The sequence below is a fragment of the Vidua chalybeata genome, chromosome 7 (assembly GCF_026979565.1).
Source record: "Vidua chalybeata isolate OUT-0048 chromosome 7, bVidCha1 merged haplotype, whole genome shotgun sequence".
In the NCBI taxonomy this organism is placed as follows: Eukaryota; Metazoa; Chordata; class Aves; order Passeriformes; family Viduidae; genus Vidua; species Vidua chalybeata.
In genome coordinates, this window is record NC_071536.1 from 12291070 (window position 1) to 12311311 (window position 20242).

Here is a 20242-nt window from a genome sequence, read left to right on the forward strand (position 1 = left end):
AATCTACATTTCCCCTCCCTTTTTTATTTTTTTGAGTCAGTCATGGCACCTACAATACTCTAGTTACCCACCAGTGTTATTAGTATAAAGAAGTCAGCCATAAACCACAGAACACACAGACACTCACAGATTCCCCAGGGAAATGATTTCTTCTCTGCAGCCTCCGAGGTGAACTGCTCCAGCAGGTGTGATCAGGATCGCGCTAAGGGATTGCAGGGACCTTTCCCAAAGTGGGAACACCTTGTAATTAGTGCCAGGAGAGACAGCCCAGTGTGTCCTGCTCTGAGTGGGAAGCATGGAAGCACTGAAGCTCTGCCTCAGAGGCAGCTCTGGCTCGGCACAGACAGAACCAGGAGTGACAGCAGAGTTCTAAACCCGCTGGAGCAGCCACTCCAATGCAGCCTGTGGGGTGAACTGCCCGGGAGCTTCCCTGCAGTGGGAAGAGCTTGGCATTGGTGCCAGGAGTTCACCTCTGGGGCAACAGCTCTGCGTGCTAAACCCTGCTTCCCAGGAAGGGGCTGGACATCACTTGCTGCTGAGGAGTGGAGTGAGAGAGGAGCACGGTGGGCACCTGGTGTTAACAAAGGTCAACCCATCTGCTCAAGAGCACCCTTCACCCTTCTCACCTCTTGATCAACCCACAAGAGCTGACAGAGACAGCGTTTGTCCTCAGGGTAAGCAAACTGAACACTGCACAGCATTCCATTCAGTGCCAAAATTTGAAGTGGTCAGTGCCTTTTATTTATTTCATAAACAGAAAGAACGGTAAATGCCTGTATATTTACAATTCTAGTAAATAGGGAAGTCTGTAACAGTGTGATTACTTCCACAACAGCACATGAATACTGCATTCAGCAATGCTGTTCAACACAAATGCCTCAAAACCGTTATAGCCAAACACACTATAGGTACCCATTATAAATACTAACATATTTCTATTTTCTTAAATAAACAAACATACAGCTTAATTCAGGAAGACCAAATGGTTCTGTGGTGCAATTCATTCCTTTTAAACATTTCTGCTGACAAACCAGGAATAATAAAAACAAACCCACTGCTTTGGAAGCCATGCGGTCCAGACTCTCACATGTGTTCTATGTAGATGCCATGCCTTTGTGCAGCACGGTTAATTTAAAAGGAGTAAATAATCTTTCTGTTAGAATTGTAAAGTATTTCTTCTTGGTAGGTACTTGACAAACCAAGTCTTTAACTTCATCACCACTTCACACAAAGCTTCTGGCTGCAGTTTTTGAATCTTAGATCAGAGTTCAGAAGAAACAACTGAACATTTTCATCTGTAGCAGCAGAACTATAGCCAAGTATTTTCTAAGGACCATTTCAGGGAAGAAGTGGTTATTAGTGAAGTTCCACTGAGTAGATTATCCCCCAGAGGCAGGTTGTAAATGATGGTCTAGGTAAGCTTTTCATGTTGAATCTGGTAGTAACATGCCTGAATTAAAACAAAGTTCAGATTAGCACAAGTGCCAGTTCACAGCAAAGCATCACACACAAAAAGGTTGATGGTTTTCTATGCAAGAAAACAGAGGACAAGGCTCTCTACAAGCAGCGATGTTATAGTACTCAACACATGAGAACCTTCTCATATGAAAGCTAACAAAACGAGCAACAGGATACTAAGTTACAAATTACATCCAACACCTCATCAAGCAAGATAGCAGGATTTGGGACTCAATACTTTCACAGCTCCCAGCTATGCCAAGATGAAAGTATACTTTTGGTTACAAGTCTCTCTTTACCCTTTGATAGAAGGACTCAAAAAAAAAAAAAGGACAAGGATACAGGGATGAAGCATTTCAAAAGCATTTAGACTGAAAAGCAAAGGTTTCCATCACCCTGATTTCCTGTTCAGAGTTATTCACTTCTTAATGCTGGTTCAAATATGCACTGGGTCAGGTCAGCCAGGATCAGAAACTTAATATAAATGTCTCAGACAACACTTGCACACATGGCAAATTAGATTCTACTTCTGCTTCCACCATGTAGGTAGATTCTTTAGTAAATCTGAACCAATGCAAACCTTACTTTTTTGCCACATTATGAAACTAGTAAGTCTTAAAAAAAAAAAATCCTCTGGACTCAGCTATTTTGAGTTTGCACAGACAGAAAACACAATCATGATAACCTAACACTTCAGTTTAAGATTCTTTCTTAAGTTTCAGATTAATAGCCTCCCTCCAAAACAACACCCCTAAAAGTCTCCATACAACTGAACTGTCCGAAGATCCACATGAAAAACAGTTTTGAGGTACCAAAACAACATATTTCCATTATGAATGTCTTAGTGTACAATAGGATATTCTTCCTAAAAACACTTTTTTCCTTTTCCCATACTTAAAAAGATAAGAATACTTAATAAAATGTAGAGGGTGACAGAGTGGCTTTTTTCCCCCCTAAATATCATTCTTGGGAAGTCTTAATGTAAAGTTTAATGGAATAGCTAATCTCCAAAGAAGCACTTCATTTCAATTTTTATAAGGCTTGTTAAGTTGCAGGGGAATACCAGCTCCATGTGAGCATTTAGAACACTTCAAGAGCAACCAATATTACCTTTGAGTAATCCACATTTGCACATTGCACCATTTTTCTTAGCGGTACCTGCAATTAGGAGTTTAACCAAAGCTCTACATTAAATTTCCTTGCCTATCCTAGTAAAATATTTCAATTTAAAAAGTCAAAGAAGTTATAGTCTAATGTTCATGTAATTGACCTAAGCTGATCTTCATTGTTAAAAGCTGATTATTTCCAAAGAAAGCCTTTAATAATTCTGAATAATTTTCATACCTTCAAGGTAGTGAACATGATGCCTTGCTCCCCATGCTGGAGATAGGGATCCATCAGGTCTTCAATTAAGTGCACTTCAGACCCCAAATTCCTTATCCTGTCACATGTGAGAGTGGGAAAGTGAACATGGGAACAAAAGTTGCCAGTATAATGTTTCTTAATTCTGAATTCAGGGCCTTTTCACAATAAAGACTGTTCAAGACTTTTTCAGTCCAAAGCAAACAGTCAAATTGGAAAATTTATAGTTACAAAATGCCAGTAACTAATCCTATAACAAGCAGCAGGAGTGTTTAACAGAGAAGAACTTCTACTGCCTATGCTCAGTTTATGACTGATGCCACCCTTGATGCCTACCTGGCTCGTAGCACCACATAGAGAAAAACAGGAAATAAGTCATCCATGGACCACAGAAAATCTTCCTGAAGGGTCTCAAGTACACTCTGGGAGATCTCTTCAAAAGTCTGCTGGATCACCTTCAGCTTGTCAGCTGGGGTAAATGTGGTACTATTTGGAGAACAAAAGCAAACCAGGATAACAGTAAGCAGTGAGAGATCTGCACGTAAATTAGGAAGGGTTTGCTGGCCAGCATGGCCCTCCCTGTGCCCATGGAGGTCAGTCAGACACTGACACTGCAGCAGGCAGGGCTGCCAAGGCTGCACAGTACCCAGGTTACAAGCACCACACCAAGGCACACTACTGCAAGTGAGACTCTCTTCACACTTTAATGGTGTTTTAATATAGTGGTAAAAGGGGAAAAATTCCTTCCTAAAATATTTTTAATTTCCTAATTTCTTAAATTCTTGTGCAACAGACACAGAAAAGTCTCCCATGCTCAGGTCACTTTACCACAGCTGTTTGGAAATTCACATGTGTATTTCATAGACATCCTTATGCCTTTGATTCTAAATGATGCCCTACAGACACCTTTCAGTCATGTTTATGAGGCAACACTTCATTCCCCACTAGGAGAAATTGCATCTTTACTCAGTCACATCTTAGTGACTTCTCTTCGGAAGGTGAACAAGAAAGGGTGACATGTAAAGGATCCCAGTCAAGTAAACCAGATACTACTAAAGCAGTAACAGTGAAACACAAAGACAAATTGCAGAGAATTACCTGATTTGCTGTAAACATTCAACAGCAGAGGCAAAGCAGGCGTCTTTTGTGTTTGATGATACCTGTGTAATCATGGTAAGATTTATCAGGCAGCTTCAGCACCCCCACTGTTCAGTGTTGAGCCTCATTCAACAAGATCATGATTAAGAACGTAAGCTATACATTTTTGCTAATCAGAAAGTATATAATGATATAACTCTCTTAAGCAGCTTGAAAATCTCCTTGCTAGACTTTCATTCTCACACTTTCATAACTAGAGACCAAGCAAAAGTCTCTTGAATTCATTACCAAGTCAGTCAGTGAGTGACAACGCTGTACTGATGGCCACTGTAAGAAATCACAGAATGGCTGGGGCTGGAAGGGGCCTCTGGAGATCATCTAGTCCAGTGCCCCTGCTAAGTCATTACCATAGCATTTACATAGTAGGCAAACTTAAGGGAAATATAATAACATGGCATATCTTAAGCAAAAAGGCTGGCCAAAAATTCTTTGATCACTTTGATGATTGCAGTTTCTTGAAAAAAGCACTGGGCAAAACATGTAAACAAGGCCCAGTTAACATACCTTTCTACTCTCTCCAAGGATGGACACAGTTCCTGGCCAAAATTTCCTGCAAGAAATCCAAGACAAAACATACTCTTAAAGTATCTTTCGCATTACAGGAAAGTAGTCATCATATTCTGAGACACAACAGCCCTTCCTACAGGATCAACTACACCTCTCACAGGTACCCAGGAAACTGTGTAATTTGAAATGTTTCACTGATTTTGGAGCAACATCAATCTTAACCTCCTTCCCATCCCTTCCACCTCCCCGTTTTGGAAGAGGGAAGGTTTGATTCACTCTCTCAACCCTTCTAATTGGCTTGAAGACATGTTTAGATGCATTTAAATCAGAGAAAATACTTTAGAAAACTGGGGCTTTGTTTTAGTTGCTTTACCTAATTACATGCCATAACCTGTTCCAGTTTGTGTTTTGTTGTAGCATACTCACGCTTGCACTCCAAGAAAGCTGAGAAGAGCCATATCAGTTTGTTTGTTTAGGCGTAAAACACACTCCCAGTAAATGTCCTCCTCACGCTCATTGTCCAAGGCATACAACATAAACAGAGGGGGATAGAGGCGTGGCAGTAATACAGGGAGCAGCAAGCCAAAACTGGTTACCACATAGCTGCAACAAAAAAACAGAGGGGGTGGTTTGCAGAGGAAGCCATAAAAAAACCTAATTACCTATAAAAATTATATTAAAATCATTGGAACAAATCTTTCATGTAGCATGAGTCTATTCTAAAGGGATAAGAGTAAAAAAATAAGTACAAATCCATCAAATAGCAACTCTGATAAGAAAATATTATAAATTACCTCCAGTGCTCTTATCTGAAATACTTTTCTGAAGCCCAGGCCCAAGCCTTAACTTGCTTACCCATAACAGACAAAAGCAAATTTTTTTTTAAGTAAAGAACCACTGCATGGACAAGCATAAAATGCTTATTACAACCATAACATGGAAGTTTGCTTATCAGAATCTGTCATCAGAACCCAAGGGGAAGAAAAACCATTGCTTAGATCCATCAGTTGAATATTGTTTATCTTTCTTCCCCGAAAGGAAAAAAAAGGCAACAAATAAAATAAAGGCTTTGTTCGTTTTTATTTGTTTTTCCTTTATGTACCCTGGCTCAGGAGATTCTGATCTGGAATCAGATTTCCCGCTGCAAAACGATCGCCTTCCTTTTGGCTCCGTTGTCAGAAATGGAATTGTGCTGCCCTCTTCCGGGAGATCAGGAAACAAGAACCTAAAAGGCAACACATGTAACAGCATTTGAGGTCACATCAACATGCACTCAGACAGCAATAATAATACATGGTGGGCTAAGACAGCACAGCTAACACACATAGAGTACCAGCTCCCTGGAGGAAAACTTAGGGAGGCCAACCCCTCCAAGAACACCTTTCCTACATTAATATCACTTCCCTCCAGACAAGGCTTCTAATTGTTAGTAATTTGGAGTATTTCTGCTTTCAGATTGGCAGGACATAATTAAAGCTGTAATTATTCTCAAGAATCTAAGCCAGCTCTTCATAGAAGATTGTTCATCCATGTTGGTAAGAACTTTAATGCTCTATTGGTAAGAACTTTATGGAATACACTGGGATTCCCTATCCTCACTAATGTTCTATACCCTTTGAACACTGTCTTTACACAGCACCGATATCCACAGACACAAAATTGTAAATCCATACTCCAGATGACTTGCTTACAGCCACATTTTGAAGTACAATGTAGGATGTAACACACTAGGTGTAAAGAGTTTTGTTTTTCCATTTCTGACAAAATATTCAATACTCCTTAAAAAGATAGGAAAATACAAGCAACCCCCAACATTAAGTAATAATGCCAGCACCTTTGAACTGTACAACACTGGACAGCTAGACAGTTTCAGTACATGGGGCAGCTTTAATGAATTCAGCAGTAGTTTGACTTGGAAATGAGTCTCGTTACCTGACCAGCTGGAAGATGCGTTTGAGGTAGGACTTGATCTCCCTTACGGCCTCCTGCAGCAGTCGTCGATTTGCTCCTACTCCAACATAGGTCATTCTGTAGACAGCCACCAGTGTTTCCACCAGCTTGCCCAAGGGATGGAGAGGAGTATCACAAGCCTGAGACAATGTATATTAATTGGCCAGTCAGATAGGTCAATGGCTGACAAGTTTAAAAAAATGGAATTCAAGACAGATGGATGAGAGATTAAACAACAGGCTTTCAAAAAAATATTACAATTATCTCAAAAATTAGCTACATTTAACAAATTGCCATTTGGATTGTAAAATTTCTGTGTCAGCTAAACACAATTTATAGGAGTCAAGACAGTACAAGAACTTGTGCTACTACTTGGACTAGTCATCTGTCCAGTAGTCTTAAAATTAACATGCAAAAATTAGCAAGTATTTCAAGATGCTTTGCTGGGATCCAACATTAAAGAATGAAAACAGTAACTGAACAGAAAATGACTTTAAGAGAGCATTCATTAGGTATTCAATGATTTTGTTTTAGTTGTGGACTTCAATATATTAAGTGATGAGCAAGCATGAACTATGGATTACAAGAGTGCAAATATATAATTAATTAGGAAAGCTATTACAAAGTGAGCTTGTCATGCCTTGCCATGCCTTAGTATGTCAGCATTTCAGTCACAATACCTTGATCAAATATTTTTTTATATTTTCATATTTTTCCAGGGTGAAGGCACCAATGTGTTGTGGAATGAACTCCAAACTTTCCAGTGTCTGAGTATGTGAGCGGCTCAGTAATTCCGGGCTGCAGTTTAAAAAGACAGGTTGAGACACACAATGGGGGAAAAAGCCCCTGACATTAACAACTCAACTAGTAATAAACATCAGCATGTCCCTGAAAGGGATTGTCGTGCAGAGCAGTAAGGTTATGATTTCACTTGGGATTTGCTGTTGTTTTAACTAAAACTTTACAGCCGGAGTTTCAAGTTTAGAGCTGAGTGCAATTCCAGTTTCCTTCTCCATCCTGTTTTGCTTGGTGACACATTCTCTAGGAGCCAACCTGTCTTTGTGCTGCCGTCGGTTGGTGGTCAGAGCCACTGCAATGTTATCCCAAGCCTTCCATCTGTCCCCCTGGCCAGGGCTCTCACAGCCAAGCTGGTTCCAGCATTCTTCAAATACTGCCTTCCATTTCTCATCAGGGGACACTGCCAGGATCCCAAGTTTCCGCCTAATAAAATGACCAGTGGGTCTGTTAAAATCAAATAGCAATGAAACAACACATTCAGCTTGAAAACCACCCATGGCTAATGTCAGTCTCATCTCTCACACTGTTTTACCAAAAGCTGAGAAACTTAACAGACTCTACTGTGAACCAAGTTTTATCACTAAGAATAAAGTTAGAGCCTACTACTAATACCTACATTAGAGAACAGCAATGAACCTTGTTAGTTTTACTCTTTCTTGCAGCCTTCCAGGAAATGGTACAACAAAGGGCTGGTGCTTATCTTCACCACTGGCATTCATTCAGAAGTCTCAGGACACATTCATGTAGCAAGGACACAGCACAAGTAAGTCCCAAGTATCTCACTGCCCTGGAGTGTACAAGTAGCACAGCTACCCACATAAATACCAAGGATGGGTACACAGCTTCTGACCCTGAAGTAGTAGCTACAGATAATGTTGCAGTGCATGTTAGGGATGTGCTGATAGAGAGCAAAACCAGCTCAGGCATCCTTTCACTGCCAGACAATGCTCAGGGATCATCTATAGCCAGAAGAAAACCAAGAGCTCTTCTACCCATGTATATAGATAAAGATACCTCAGACCTAACATGAAATTTTGGGCTTTGAAAACCTTTCTCAAAACAAGTGCTGTCAGGGTTAACAGGTCTATCTTGATTTAAATCAAGTGTCAGAAATTGTCAGATCTTTCATTAATATTTCTTCCAGCATATTTGAGATGAGAACTAGCAACACAGGTAATTTCCCCATGCTGCCAGTTTGAGAAAGCAGAAAAAGTAGGCTCTAAGCCTTTTCAGAAATTATATCAGAAGATTTTCAACTTGAACACAGTCAGAAGAGGGTAGATGAAACCCTTATTTCACGAGCAATCCTCAAAAATATGTATATACATTTATTCATAGACTCCCTACTGGGGTAAAAAGCAGACAGCTGCAAAGGCTGCAAGTGTTCAGTTCAGCAGGGAGGCTCTGCTTAACTTGCATGCTGTTGCAGGTGTCAGCACTGTCAAAAGAAATTACCAGTGAAAGCTTCAGGAAGCCAACTGACAAATAATCTATGTAAAAATATTAGAGCCGTGTTTCCCATTTTAATCTGAAATTTCAGAGCACGTTTCCAAGATACTGAATCCCATACAGCGATTGTTAAACCATTACCTAGTGCTACCACATACCAACATCTCACCATCAACTCTTTACTTAGGTTTCTTTTGCTCAAAGATGTATTAATTATAACTTCAACATGTTTTGCTTTTTTCCCCCCAAGAAATAATTAAGCAAATTGCCCTAAGGCATCTGCTATACAGAGGGGTTTATGTATACTTTTCAAAGTCATTCTTGCCAAGGTATTAAAATGCTCTTTTGCAAATCAGCAACCTTCTATTTTCTTACACACTGTTTGGAAGAGGTGGAGGATCTAGTAAATTCTGTCCAAATATATCCCCACTGGCATTATTAAATGATACTTCATTAAGTTGCTAACAAAGTAACTGGCAGAAGGCAGACAGGTCTGCGATTAACTTAACTGCTCTAATGGAACTTAAGTCTTTCTCAGGAGCCCAAAAGTCAAGAGCAGCTGTGAACCCAGGCTCTGTCAGCCAGTTCCAACATAAACAAAGTTTGAGACTGCTATAGCACAGTAGCAGCACATCAGCTGTCCTGTAATTTCATGCCACTGTTTGCATATTCAAGTAGTAATTAAAGCAAAGAATAACTATAAAAATACGTTTATCTTATATTATTTCACGAGCAGAAAGAAAGAGGAAAAATGTTTTCACTTTTTTACTTGGAAGAAGTATTTTTGACTGGTGTTTGAAAAAAGACAATCATTCTGTTCCTAAGTAATACTGAACCATGCAAGATATTATTTATTATTCAACACTCACAGTGCTTTAGGCTTGTCCTTCTCATTCTCATACAAACTAGGTTTGAAGTAGGTTCCTGTGATTTTTATTCCAGATCCCCACTCTCCACTGAAGAGACCTTCAATATAATCTCCATTTGGCAAGGTCAGTGTTCCCTTGAGAAAAGATAATAAAAAAATTTAACTAAAATCCATTGGGAACCAAATTACAACCTTTTTATTTTCTTAGATGGTTAACAGTTTTCAAGTGACAACTGTAATACTGACCTTTCCACTCAGAGTCCAGTTATCTGAAAATTCCCCCTCATAGACTGTATCATCCTCAGAAAGCAGAATTCCAGTCCCCTATAAAAAGAATCATAAAGAACACAAAGCAGTAGTTATAACAGAAGGGCAGACCACCGATCTAAAGATGCACTTCAGAAAACCTGTTATTAATTCTTAGCAAATAGCAATTTTTAAGCTCTTTCTGAAGTAGTCCTAGGTAAAACAAAGCAGGGATAATAAAAACAATTCTAAAAGCATGGACAATAGAAGATTAAAAGGACAGAAGGTTTCCACAGCCTAACACACGCTCATCTGCCTCAGAAAGCTGCCACACTTAGAGCAGAAGTCCCTAGCCCAGGGTCCGGTGTCCAACTCACCATCATTTTGTTGGTGCTGAAGGCTCCTTCGTAATACAGTCCAAACTGAGTAACCACAACACCATTGCCTTGGCAAAGATCATCTTGCCACATTCCCATATACTTTTCTCCTCTGAAGAAAAACGAAGTGGGAAAAACAGAGCCTAAATAGTACATCTCTAGTCCTTCTTTGGCTTTACAGCCACATTGACCAGTACAGAAATCATCAGAAGAGAGTCATAGAGCACTTGCTTTGGGTCTGTCAGTTTAGGTTCACCAGCCCCCGGAAATACAAACTCTTTTTCATACAAATAAATTAGAGTGAACTTTCTTTCCCAATTCACATTTCAAATTGGTCATATCCAAGCAAGCTGATGAGCTGAAACAGTGCTGAAAGCCCTGTTAAGCCCAATGCATGCCCCAAGGAACCTGAGCGGTTTGTTTTGCCAAAGTTTTTATTTCTTCTACCTAAAGTCTGATGACTCAAACTAGAGAATAAAAAAATCAAAAGAAACCAAGCTGTTCTTCTTGGAGAATAGGAGGGTGACCTAGAAAGTCATACATGATGTTTTTGAAATATTAAGAATGCAAATATTGTGAAGAAGCACATAATATTGTACAAAGTTTCTGTATAACAGCCTAACAAAGGTCATGATATCAAAAAATTTATTACACAGTTAAAGATTGCTTACAAATAAACATCAGCCTCTTTCAGATTATTTAAAAAACCATTTTTTCTTTATATAAGCACACAGGTATCAGACTAGAGTTGTTTGAAACTTAGTGCAAGTCCCAAATATTTCCAAACAACCTATTTTTCCGGATGTTCTTAAAGAGAATGTGACATATCCCCCATGCAATTAATAAAAAATTAACTTCTGAAGGCCTTTTTTCTGCTTTTAGAGGGAAACTAGTGACTGATTTGATACAATTCTGCTTGTTCCCAAGCATTTTCCTTGAAATGTACGCAGGAAAAACTATGTTTATAGTAAAGAGAGTAAGCCCAAGCATTAAACTAAGCTCAGGGGTCTCTCCCAGCTGACTGGCCCCATAAGGTGGCAGGAAGCTTGTCTGATGATTCATCCTGCCAACTACAGAGGCCTCTGCTGGGTGAAGCCCCTTGGAGAGAGATTCTGTATGCTCAGCTACTGGGATGGAAACGCAAAGTCACACTTGTTCAAACAACTGTTTTGCAAAAATGACAGCAGGCAATAGTGTCTGCAGCTATTCCTTTTTTGTCTGGGCTGCAGAATAAATGCAGAAAACAAATCCTGAGGACACAAAGATACACAGATTACCTCCTTGAGACCAGAAGCAAAACTACATCAAGGCAGCTCACTCATGTTTGAGTAGTGCTAGAGTGAAAAGCAAATGCCACCCTCCTCCTTCACCATGAACTAACACTGCATTTACAAATTCTGGAAGTGAGAGGATTTGCAAGAAAAGCTGGTATCTATTCATCCTAGGAAAATAAATGACTAAAGAAAGTATGCAGACACATCTTGGCACTACAGTGTAAGAACAACCAACTGCCTCTGAGCAAGACTAGGTGCAAAACTGACATGAGGAAGTACCTAGAGATGTTACAACAGCTCTGTTTCAGAAAAACATCTCCCCTTTACATCCTAGACTTTTGCCTGCTTGGCTTTTTAAGTGAGTATTCAATTAAACCAACAACAGTTCCTTGGGCATTCACCAAAAGCTCTTTCCAGAAAAAAACCCCATTAAATTGGTGACTGAAAGATTATATTGATGTGTGCTCAGGGCTCATTTACTGCACATATTTAGTGCAAATCTGTCTCTGAGACCATCACTTCAGTAATCTGCCCTGAGAGGAAGCATCTTCCCTTCACTTCATTGGCAGAATAAGCCAATGGAAAACCTGAGCATGAGTTGAAATTAATGAGCACCATTATCTGCCATTGAACAACCCAGTCTCATAGACCTGAGATGAAAGAATACTCCTCACATGACTTCTTAATACTTCCAGCACATGCACAACACAACGCCTCAATAAGACACCATACTCAGAGCTAGTTTTCAGGCAGGAGTATGACAGAAAACAAGACAGAAAAAAAACAGTGCAATCCCTCCACCATTCACTCCAGAATCAGCACCAAAAAGCAGTTCCTAGACTCATTTCTTTATACCATCAACCCAGAAAGCCCAGCAATAAAGAAGAAAAAAAAAAAAAAAAAAAAGACATGCGCTATTACTGGTACTCACAAATCAAATGCTTTCCTACTCTTTTTGCAATTTCATGTCATACCCGAGTTTTAAGGATTTGTGGAAGCATTACCTTGTGATATCATCAAAAACTCCATAACCACTCTTCTTATCCATTATCCACTGTCCAATAAACATACTGGGAGAAGAAGAGGTCAGCTTCCCACTGCGCAGCAGCCCGTGCCCATGCCGCATGTTATCCTGAAAACACCCTTCATACACCTCACCGGTAGCATAGCTGGAACAGCAGCAACAACAACACAGGAACAAGTAAGAGTCTCATCTACTGCTCTGTTGAGGGGTTGGTTTTGGAGTTTTTGATTGATTTTGTTTTGCTTGGTGCTTCCCCCATACAGATAAACCCTCTCTTTTTCCTTCTAGGAATTGCATTACAACCGCACCAAACAGCAACTACAGTTTAAGTATGTTTGAGATAAAAGCGATCCTTTAATATAAGTCTTTGGATGTTTTATTGTTTTAAAGCCACTCTCTGCCCAACAAGCAAGGCCATTGGAGTTGATATTTATCTCTCAAAATAAAGAATCCTCTCTTATTGCAAGGTAGCAGCAACATCAGAGCAGACATTAATAACCGACCACTGTACAAGTTGCATTGTGAGCAAAGCAGAACACTAACTACAACCACAAGTCTGCAATGTAAGAAAGCTACACACAGAAGCTTGGTCAGAGCATCAGCCCTGCTCTCCTGCAGCCATGCAGTGACAGCAACACAAGTGCCACAAGTTACCTGTACACTCCATGCCCACACATTTTGCCTTCCTTCCAGTATCCCACATAATGGTCCTCTTTATTCAGTGCTTTGTTAGGCACTCTGTATTCACCATACCTGCCAGTGCAGAGATGGAACAAGCAGCTGTAACACCAATACATTTCATTAACAGAGCAGATACACATCATGGAGCCATTCTAAAGTCAGAATGCTCTCTCTCATTTTTGTGCATCTTTAACTACAGCACTCACAGATGATAGTTTTTATAACAGAAAGCAAGATTTGCAGCATCACTAGATGGTCAATGTAGTCCATACTGCATTCTCCTGTTTGATTGTGACATGTTGAAATACTGCTCTCACAGCCACACTACAGCATTTTTCTCACGCCATGAGTCTTTTCAAATCATAAGACTGCTTCTACCTTTATTATTTTCTTCAGCTCTTGATAATTCAAGTACACTCTATTCCAGGGAAAGCTGAGGGCATGTATTGCTACAGAAAAGATTTTTTCAAAATATGCTAGCTTCCAATTATGCTCAGTGACAAGGAATTATTCACAATTTCAGTATGCCTGAAAAGAATGAGATACACAACTATATTTATTGATTTTAATCTCCTGAGGAGATCAAAATCCAGTTCTGATGCTTCTCCTCAGACCATGTCCACCCAACATGACACTGCTGTTAACTATTGAGACTATAACATGCATGCTGAAATACAAGTATACACATTTGATAATTTCAGCAATTACAGCTAAATACTAATCCATTTCTTTCTGGCTGGGACTTGTTTGCAGTATTTCCATCTCCAACAACCCTAAAATCTTCAGGATTAGTTACACTTAGTTACAAATGACCAAAGTCATTATACCAATACACCAAATGACCAAAGACATTATACCAATAGCCAAGAGGAATTTTAAAAAGCTGTCTGCAGTCAGACCCCATTTAAATTTCCCCTCCAACCAAATATTTCGAAAATATATCTTGAAGCCAGTAGGGCTCTTCACATATTTTTATCCTGCCCAATATGTCTGCTCACATATGTCTCCTCACAAGATGCATATAAAAATGCCTTTGGAAATAAGTTAATATCTCAGCCTCAACAGTGCTTTAAGCAGATTCTTAGCAATGAAGTCCACAGATTAATTCAAAGCTGTGTAATACATTAAGTTATTTTCAAGTGGTTTTATTTGTTTCACCAGATAACATGATAATGTCCAGACCTTCCATTCAGCCTACTTTCAGTCTCCTCTGCACTAGTTACCTTCATCATCAAGATTACATACTCTCATTAGTTTTCATCCAAACCCTGAAGTCTCAATTCAAGATTTTGTCTCTTGGCTAAATTACTAAACCTTTACTCTACCAGAAATATAGCAAAGAAAGCACTAGAGAAGATACATCACTATGTTGTAAGACAGGTCAGTAAGATTCACTGTAAAACCTTTAATTAAAAAGGTTTTGTTGTTTTCTCCTACAACAAAAAGTATTTCTTGCCTGGCTCCAGAAGTAGTTAGAATACCTTACCCATCCTCCAACCCAGTCCGGAAAGTCCCGGAGTACATTCGTCCATCTGCCCATTTTAGGATCCCTCTGGAAAAAATACAAACCCGTGCAGATAAGTAAGATAAGCAGTTCGCTTTGCACCTTACAAATACCTTCTGTGAGTAAGCCTACTTATTGTTACAGCAACCACTTAATTTTGGTTTCAACAGCTCCATTCCAATGCTTTTACCTTCCATGGGGTTTTCCTGAAAGCCACCTCCCATCATAAACAGCATCCTTGAATCGAGGGTCCTTGTAGAAGGTGTATTTGGCGCTGCGAGAAATAGGAGGTTCCTGTCTTGGCACATTCCCACCAGCTCCATACAGAATCATGTCAGAAGTCCCTCTAAGGGCCTGATCCACTGCTTGGCTTATTGCCCTCAGCCACTTGGTCTGAAACAAAGTGGTTCACGACAGAATTTAGCCAACAGCTGTCTTTGCACCAACTCTCACCTTTACAGCAAGCACAATCATGTTGCTGGCACTGCTCAGTACAGTGCTGTGCACTGTAACACTGCTACACTCGGGCACCATGTACAGCCAGTCTGCACACTTAGCTGCAGAAAGATTTAATTACTGGGGAATACGCAGGCAATCCTTCTCCCAGTTTGGTTTCACAGTAGGGGAAAAAGCCTCATTTGTATCACTGAAGCCATGTCAAATTTGTAGAAATGCCCACCTTCTCCTGTGGTGTTGAAGAAACAAGAACAAATTGTTCTTCGGGTGTTGTAATCTTCAACCCATTCCTACACAGGGGAAAAGTATTTTAATCTGTGAAATTCCATCCTGAAACCCCAAGGTTTCTTAGAGCACTGACATTGTATTTTCTCTTCCCCTCTTCTCTTCTACCCCAGCTAGCACTCCCTTTAAGTTAACAATAAAAAGAAGCAGCAGCAAAGAAGACTTGCTTCCCTCTCAACCACCATATTCTTTCTGATGTTTACACAACTTTAAGAAACAGAAATACATTTTCTGAAACAAGAAAAAAGGGTAGACATGGCTGCAATCACTGCTTTCCACTCCAAGTTCACAATAATTGGTTACAAAATGCTCATCTTCTCTCCCAAAAGATCAGACTATTTCAGCATCACAAGCAAGAATACTCACACATTACCAGCTTCTTCTGAAAGAGCTTCTACCCACAGTGTGGACAAGGGAAAGATATGGTGTGTTGAGAACTGTAGGAAAGGAGAAGGGAAACATCACCAATTATTGACCCATTAACCTGGCCCCATTTTTTTCCAAATGTTTTATTTTTTCCCTTTGTTTGAGAACTAGGGAAAAACTGAGCATTAGGGACTCTTCCTACCACTTTGCTTCAAGGAACAGCCAGCAAAAACCATGCCAGCCACAGGGCAATGCAATGAAATGTTAAAAAGACACATAATTTTAGATTTATTTTTACACTGGAAAAACTTCACTATATGAAAAATACGTAATGTTGTTTGAAGAAGAGAAAAGGTTTTGTTCCTGGCTGCAAGCTGGCTCACCTGAGCATGTACCAGAGCATCATTGAAGAGGATGAACCAGTTCACAGAAAACCTTCCCGCGTGCTGCAGCGACAAGCCCCGATTGCTGCTCTCACAGATCAAACGCCGCTCCGGCTTCCGCAAGGAGTCCTGCAGGTGGGGTCAAAAGCAAAACGACACAATCCCACTCCTCACTGACTGTGACTTAAGGTCGGTGCTTTAGTCTTTCACAGTAAAAGCCCAACCTTTCTGAAGTAACACCAGCTGGAAAAAACAGGAAGTGCAACTGGGACAGCAGCATCAGTAATAGACACAGGCAGTAAGAGAAAGAGATTCAAGCTGCTAATGGACTAGCAATCATCACCATACCGTCATTTTCCCAGGAAAGGTCTTCCAGAAGCCAAGGGTGTATTCTGCTTCTTTCATTTTTCTGCTAAGATGGACAGCAAGGTTCTCGTAACATGAACTAGAATCCTGCAGCTTCTGGTATTCTGGAGATGCCTGCAGGGCACAAGGTAAGACATAGCTGAGGGCGCTGCTGAACTCCTGTACCAACACCACCAACCAAGCTGCAATACAAGTGCTCATTTTATTAAATCAGTGCATGACAGTTGGTCTGGGTAATAAGCAGAAGAGATAGAATTATTTTCTTGGTCACATGTTCTGTTAGTGTCCTGATAGTTTTTAAAAATCACAAGAAGGTCCCTGAATGTTACAAGGAGAATGATTAATACACAATTACATGATCGTCTTTCTTGCAGCTTAACAAGCTATCCCAGAAGTAGTGCTCATAATTGCAGGAACAATACTCTAAATCACTAATTACAATATTGGGCTAAATGTACAAGCAGTTACTGTGCCTGTTTAGTAATCTTTTATTTCAAAACAAAGTAATTATACACCTCTAAATGGGTGGTAAAAGTCCACCTAATATATATGTAGTGTTTTTTGTAGAGTATTACAGCCAAGAGTAGCTGCAATGATGCCAGATGAAACTGAAAAGCAACAGGCAAACATCAAAACAATATATTTCCAATTAAGCACTCAGGCACACAAACAAGCTCTGGTAGAATAACAAGTTTCTACCTGTCACATGATCTGTGCAGGTGGTGTAAGATTATGCAAATAAATCTACAAGATCTTCCCTGCAGCAAACACAAGTTCGAAGTAGCTCCTCTGAGGAATAAACTAGTTTTAATTACCTGGCATTTATTTCACACAGTTACTTCCAAGCTATAAGTTTCATGTGTTTATTTATTGCATTATAGATAGAAAAACCATCCTACCACTTCAAAACATGTGGCAAGCTTTAGCAAAGTTCTGGCATAATTATGAAGTCGTCCAAATGGCATGAAAAACAGAGCATTCAAAACTTCTACTAGCTGGAGGTTTTCCTCATTCTTCTCAGACAGTTTCTGTAACAGCTCCTGGTTTTTACTCAAGAAGTCTCTAAATGATGGGACCATTGGGAAACAGAGGCACGAGAGAAGAAAGAAGACATTAAGACATTAGTGATGTCTTATGTAAATGAGCCCAGATCGCCCCTTTTTGGATTATCATAAACCAATAAAAATTGTAAGGGCAAATGCATGCTGCTTATTCATCTATTCACAATGTAGTTTGAGGAAGTACAGCAGTAAAGACATGTAGCTAAAACTGCAACACAAACTTGTTTTTTACTTGTAATTTCATATGCTCAGTAATCATACTGGCTGAAGGAAGTTGACAATGTTGCTCACTTGGAGTGTAACCAATTGCCTTTTTCCTCTTTACCACTTGATTAGTAAAGAACAAACAGGTGGAAAACATCCCCATTGCTTTTAGAGCAGTAAGTTTCTAACACTCTTGATTCATGCAAGAAGGCCTGAAAGAACCTTAACTTTGCTCTAGTGCACTTCCCTAAATATACTGAAATAATTTCTTCCCCTTGCAGTTGTTCAAGGCAACTGAGCAGTCCGTTCCCTAACTATAAAAAATACATCCTCAGAGAAAGGCAGGAAATCTGTTCAATTCTCAGTCTGATTTCCAAGAGGGAGAACTAATCTAGTTCAGAGAAGAAGAGGGAAATGATTCTGAAGACAGTACATTAGCACACAAACCCAGGATTTCCTCATTAAAAGGAAAGCACACCTATTTTTTCCTCTCCTTCGCCGTAGGTGTGTGCTCATCGGTGCTGGCACATAGGACAGGTGCACTGAAACACATCCAGCTGGGAAACATTTAAACCACAAGTTGCAAGAATCAGGTGAGGCTAAGAAAGGAGGTCCCAGGGACAGCAAAACACATCAGTGTTCACAGCAGACTCCCTAAGAATGCTACACATTTAGTGAGATGCCATCTCGCACAAAATACTGTACCTTGTCCAGGTTTGCTAGTGGTATTTAAGAACTCTGTTACTGAACAAGCCTTAGGAAAAAAGTCTTCTTCAGAAAGAAGACTGTTTCTCCTAATTTTAAATTTATGCCTCTGGACAGCTTGCTATTTTTAATTTTGAGATCCTCACATGGAAGTTCCTCTGTTAAAAAGCATCAAACAATAACAGACAACACTCACTACAGCTTGTCTACTCTTTTAGAGGACAGGCTCAAAAACCTGCCAGCTATGGAGACTTCCATTGAAGCTGGCACGTTTTTGAAAGTCAGGACTACGTCTAATGCATTCATGCTGCAGAACATCCATAAAAGATGGGCTGACACCATTAACCATTCATTTAAGACAGTACCCCTCAGGGAAGGAGTGGGGGAAATTCATCATTACCAGCAAAGATATTCTTAACTTTCCTCTGCAAGAAGCAGGACAAAACTTGCATGACATCTCTTCCCTGAAGTGTTATTTACCTAATGAGACTCTGGTTGCAGTAGGAGAAGCTGTGACACCCAGCAGTGACAACTGAAGTGATGAATTCAGCATTGGGTGATTTCAGTATCAATTACAAACAAGCTTATACTTGAACTAAGATTTCCTATAAGTCACCCTAAAAATCCTGACCATTGAAAAAAGCTTCTCAGTGTGTCTCAGCAGGGTGATTCTGCATTTAGACTTTGTCACTGATCTCAGAGGGTAGAATAGAATGTTCTTTGTCCTAGGTACCTGCATTTCCAAGAACTTCCAGTACCATAATTTACACTGCATTCAAAGCGCTCCATAAATGTTAACTGAATTACTCCCAATTGCAGAATTTGTGAAGGAAAGGCAGCAATTCCACAGACAAATTAAAAATTACCCTCAGTACAACAACTTCAAAGCACTAGGGTGAGAGACCCAGTGTCATTACTTTATTTCCCAGACAAAAATTCTATAGAAATGAGAAAAAAGCTTTAGGATCTAGAAACCTCAACTGTACTGTCTCAGGCCTTAAAATACAATTCCTTCCTCACATTTACAGAATCTGTGCATGAAATAGAGCAAAGAAACCTTGAGAGGTAGAGAAGATGCACATGTAGAAATATTATTTTTGCATCATTTTAAAGCACTTCCATAAACTTAAAGAATTCAAATAAAATTAATTCACCTTATCTACTGTAGCTAATTCTCTTTGGTATTTTCTTAAGAGCAACATTTGAAAGAATAAACACTAACACTGAATAATGATGAACATTTAACCTCATTTATCTGAAGTTCTCAAACATCACTATCTGAACTCTATGTTTCTTTGAAGGAGTTTCCAATAACAAGCCTTTTTTCCTCCATTCTCCACCTTCAAGATGAACTAACTCAACTCAGCAGCATTTTAAACTAAATTTTTATCACAGTGAAGAGAAGGTAACTTTTTATCTGAAGGAAAAGGAATTAGTGTACTCAAGTATGCTGAGAGCAAGTCTGTGCATGGTCATTACTACACACATACACTCTCCATTCTTTACAGTTCTTTGCTAACTGATAAAAATGTCCAAAAAATGGTAAAGGTTTGCTTACATTGCTGGCTTTGCAAGGAGCATAAATCCTCCCATTACAAGGAAGTTTGTTACTGAAGTACAATACCTAATATAGGGAAGAAAAAGATCTTCAATTACAAAATGAAAACATCCCAGAAAGCAGCAACTGTTGAAATGTCCAAGAGTTTATGATGACATCTGTAATATCATTTACCACACAAGTTATACAGTACTTGAGCAAC

At 39.6% G+C, this 20242-nt stretch overlaps 1 protein-coding gene across 6 annotated transcripts in view; it reads right to left on the reverse strand.

Annotated features, from left to right (window-relative positions):
- Window positions 1–705: 705 nt before the first annotated feature.
- ALS2 (alsin Rho guanine nucleotide exchange factor ALS2) overlaps window positions 706–20242 on the reverse strand; it is a 36615-nt gene continuing 17078 nt past the window's right edge. For 3 of the 6 annotated variants that reach the window (XM_053947643.1, XM_053947641.1, XM_053947645.1), the window contains 23 exons: window positions 20041–20106; window positions 17412–17574; window positions 16495–16626; window positions 16147–16275; window positions 15764–15834; window positions 15336–15402; window positions 14847–15049; window positions 14639–14704; window positions 13126–13224; window positions 12452–12616; window positions 10174–10285; window positions 9797–9874; window positions 9552–9685; window positions 7489–7677; window positions 7116–7233; window positions 6418–6575; window positions 5588–5710; window positions 4912–5088; window positions 4483–4528; window positions 3919–3980; window positions 3157–3306; window positions 2803–2899; window positions 706–1450 (listed from right to left, as the gene is read on the reverse strand). In XM_053947643.1, coding sequence (XP_053803618.1) covers window positions 1412–1450; window positions 2803–2899; window positions 3157–3306; window positions 3919–3980; window positions 4483–4528; window positions 4912–5088; window positions 5588–5710; window positions 6418–6575; window positions 7116–7233; window positions 7489–7677; window positions 9552–9685; window positions 9797–9874; window positions 10174–10285; window positions 12452–12616; window positions 13126–13224; window positions 14639–14704; window positions 14847–15049; window positions 15336–15402; window positions 15764–15834; window positions 16147–16275; window positions 16495–16626; window positions 17412–17574; window positions 20041–20106 — 2644 coding nt within the window. In that variant the 3' untranslated portion in view covers window positions 706–1411. The remainder of the gene's footprint in view (window positions 1451–2802; window positions 2900–3156; window positions 3307–3918; window positions 3981–4482; window positions 4529–4911; window positions 5089–5587; window positions 5711–6417; window positions 6576–7115; window positions 7234–7488; window positions 7678–9551; window positions 9686–9796; window positions 9875–10173; window positions 10286–12451; window positions 12617–13125; window positions 13225–14638; window positions 14705–14846; window positions 15050–15335; window positions 15403–15763; window positions 15835–16146; window positions 16276–16494; window positions 16627–17411; window positions 17575–20040; window positions 20107–20242) is intronic. The other 3 variants (XM_053947644.1, XM_053947646.1, XM_053947647.1) reach the window with 3 other exon arrangements.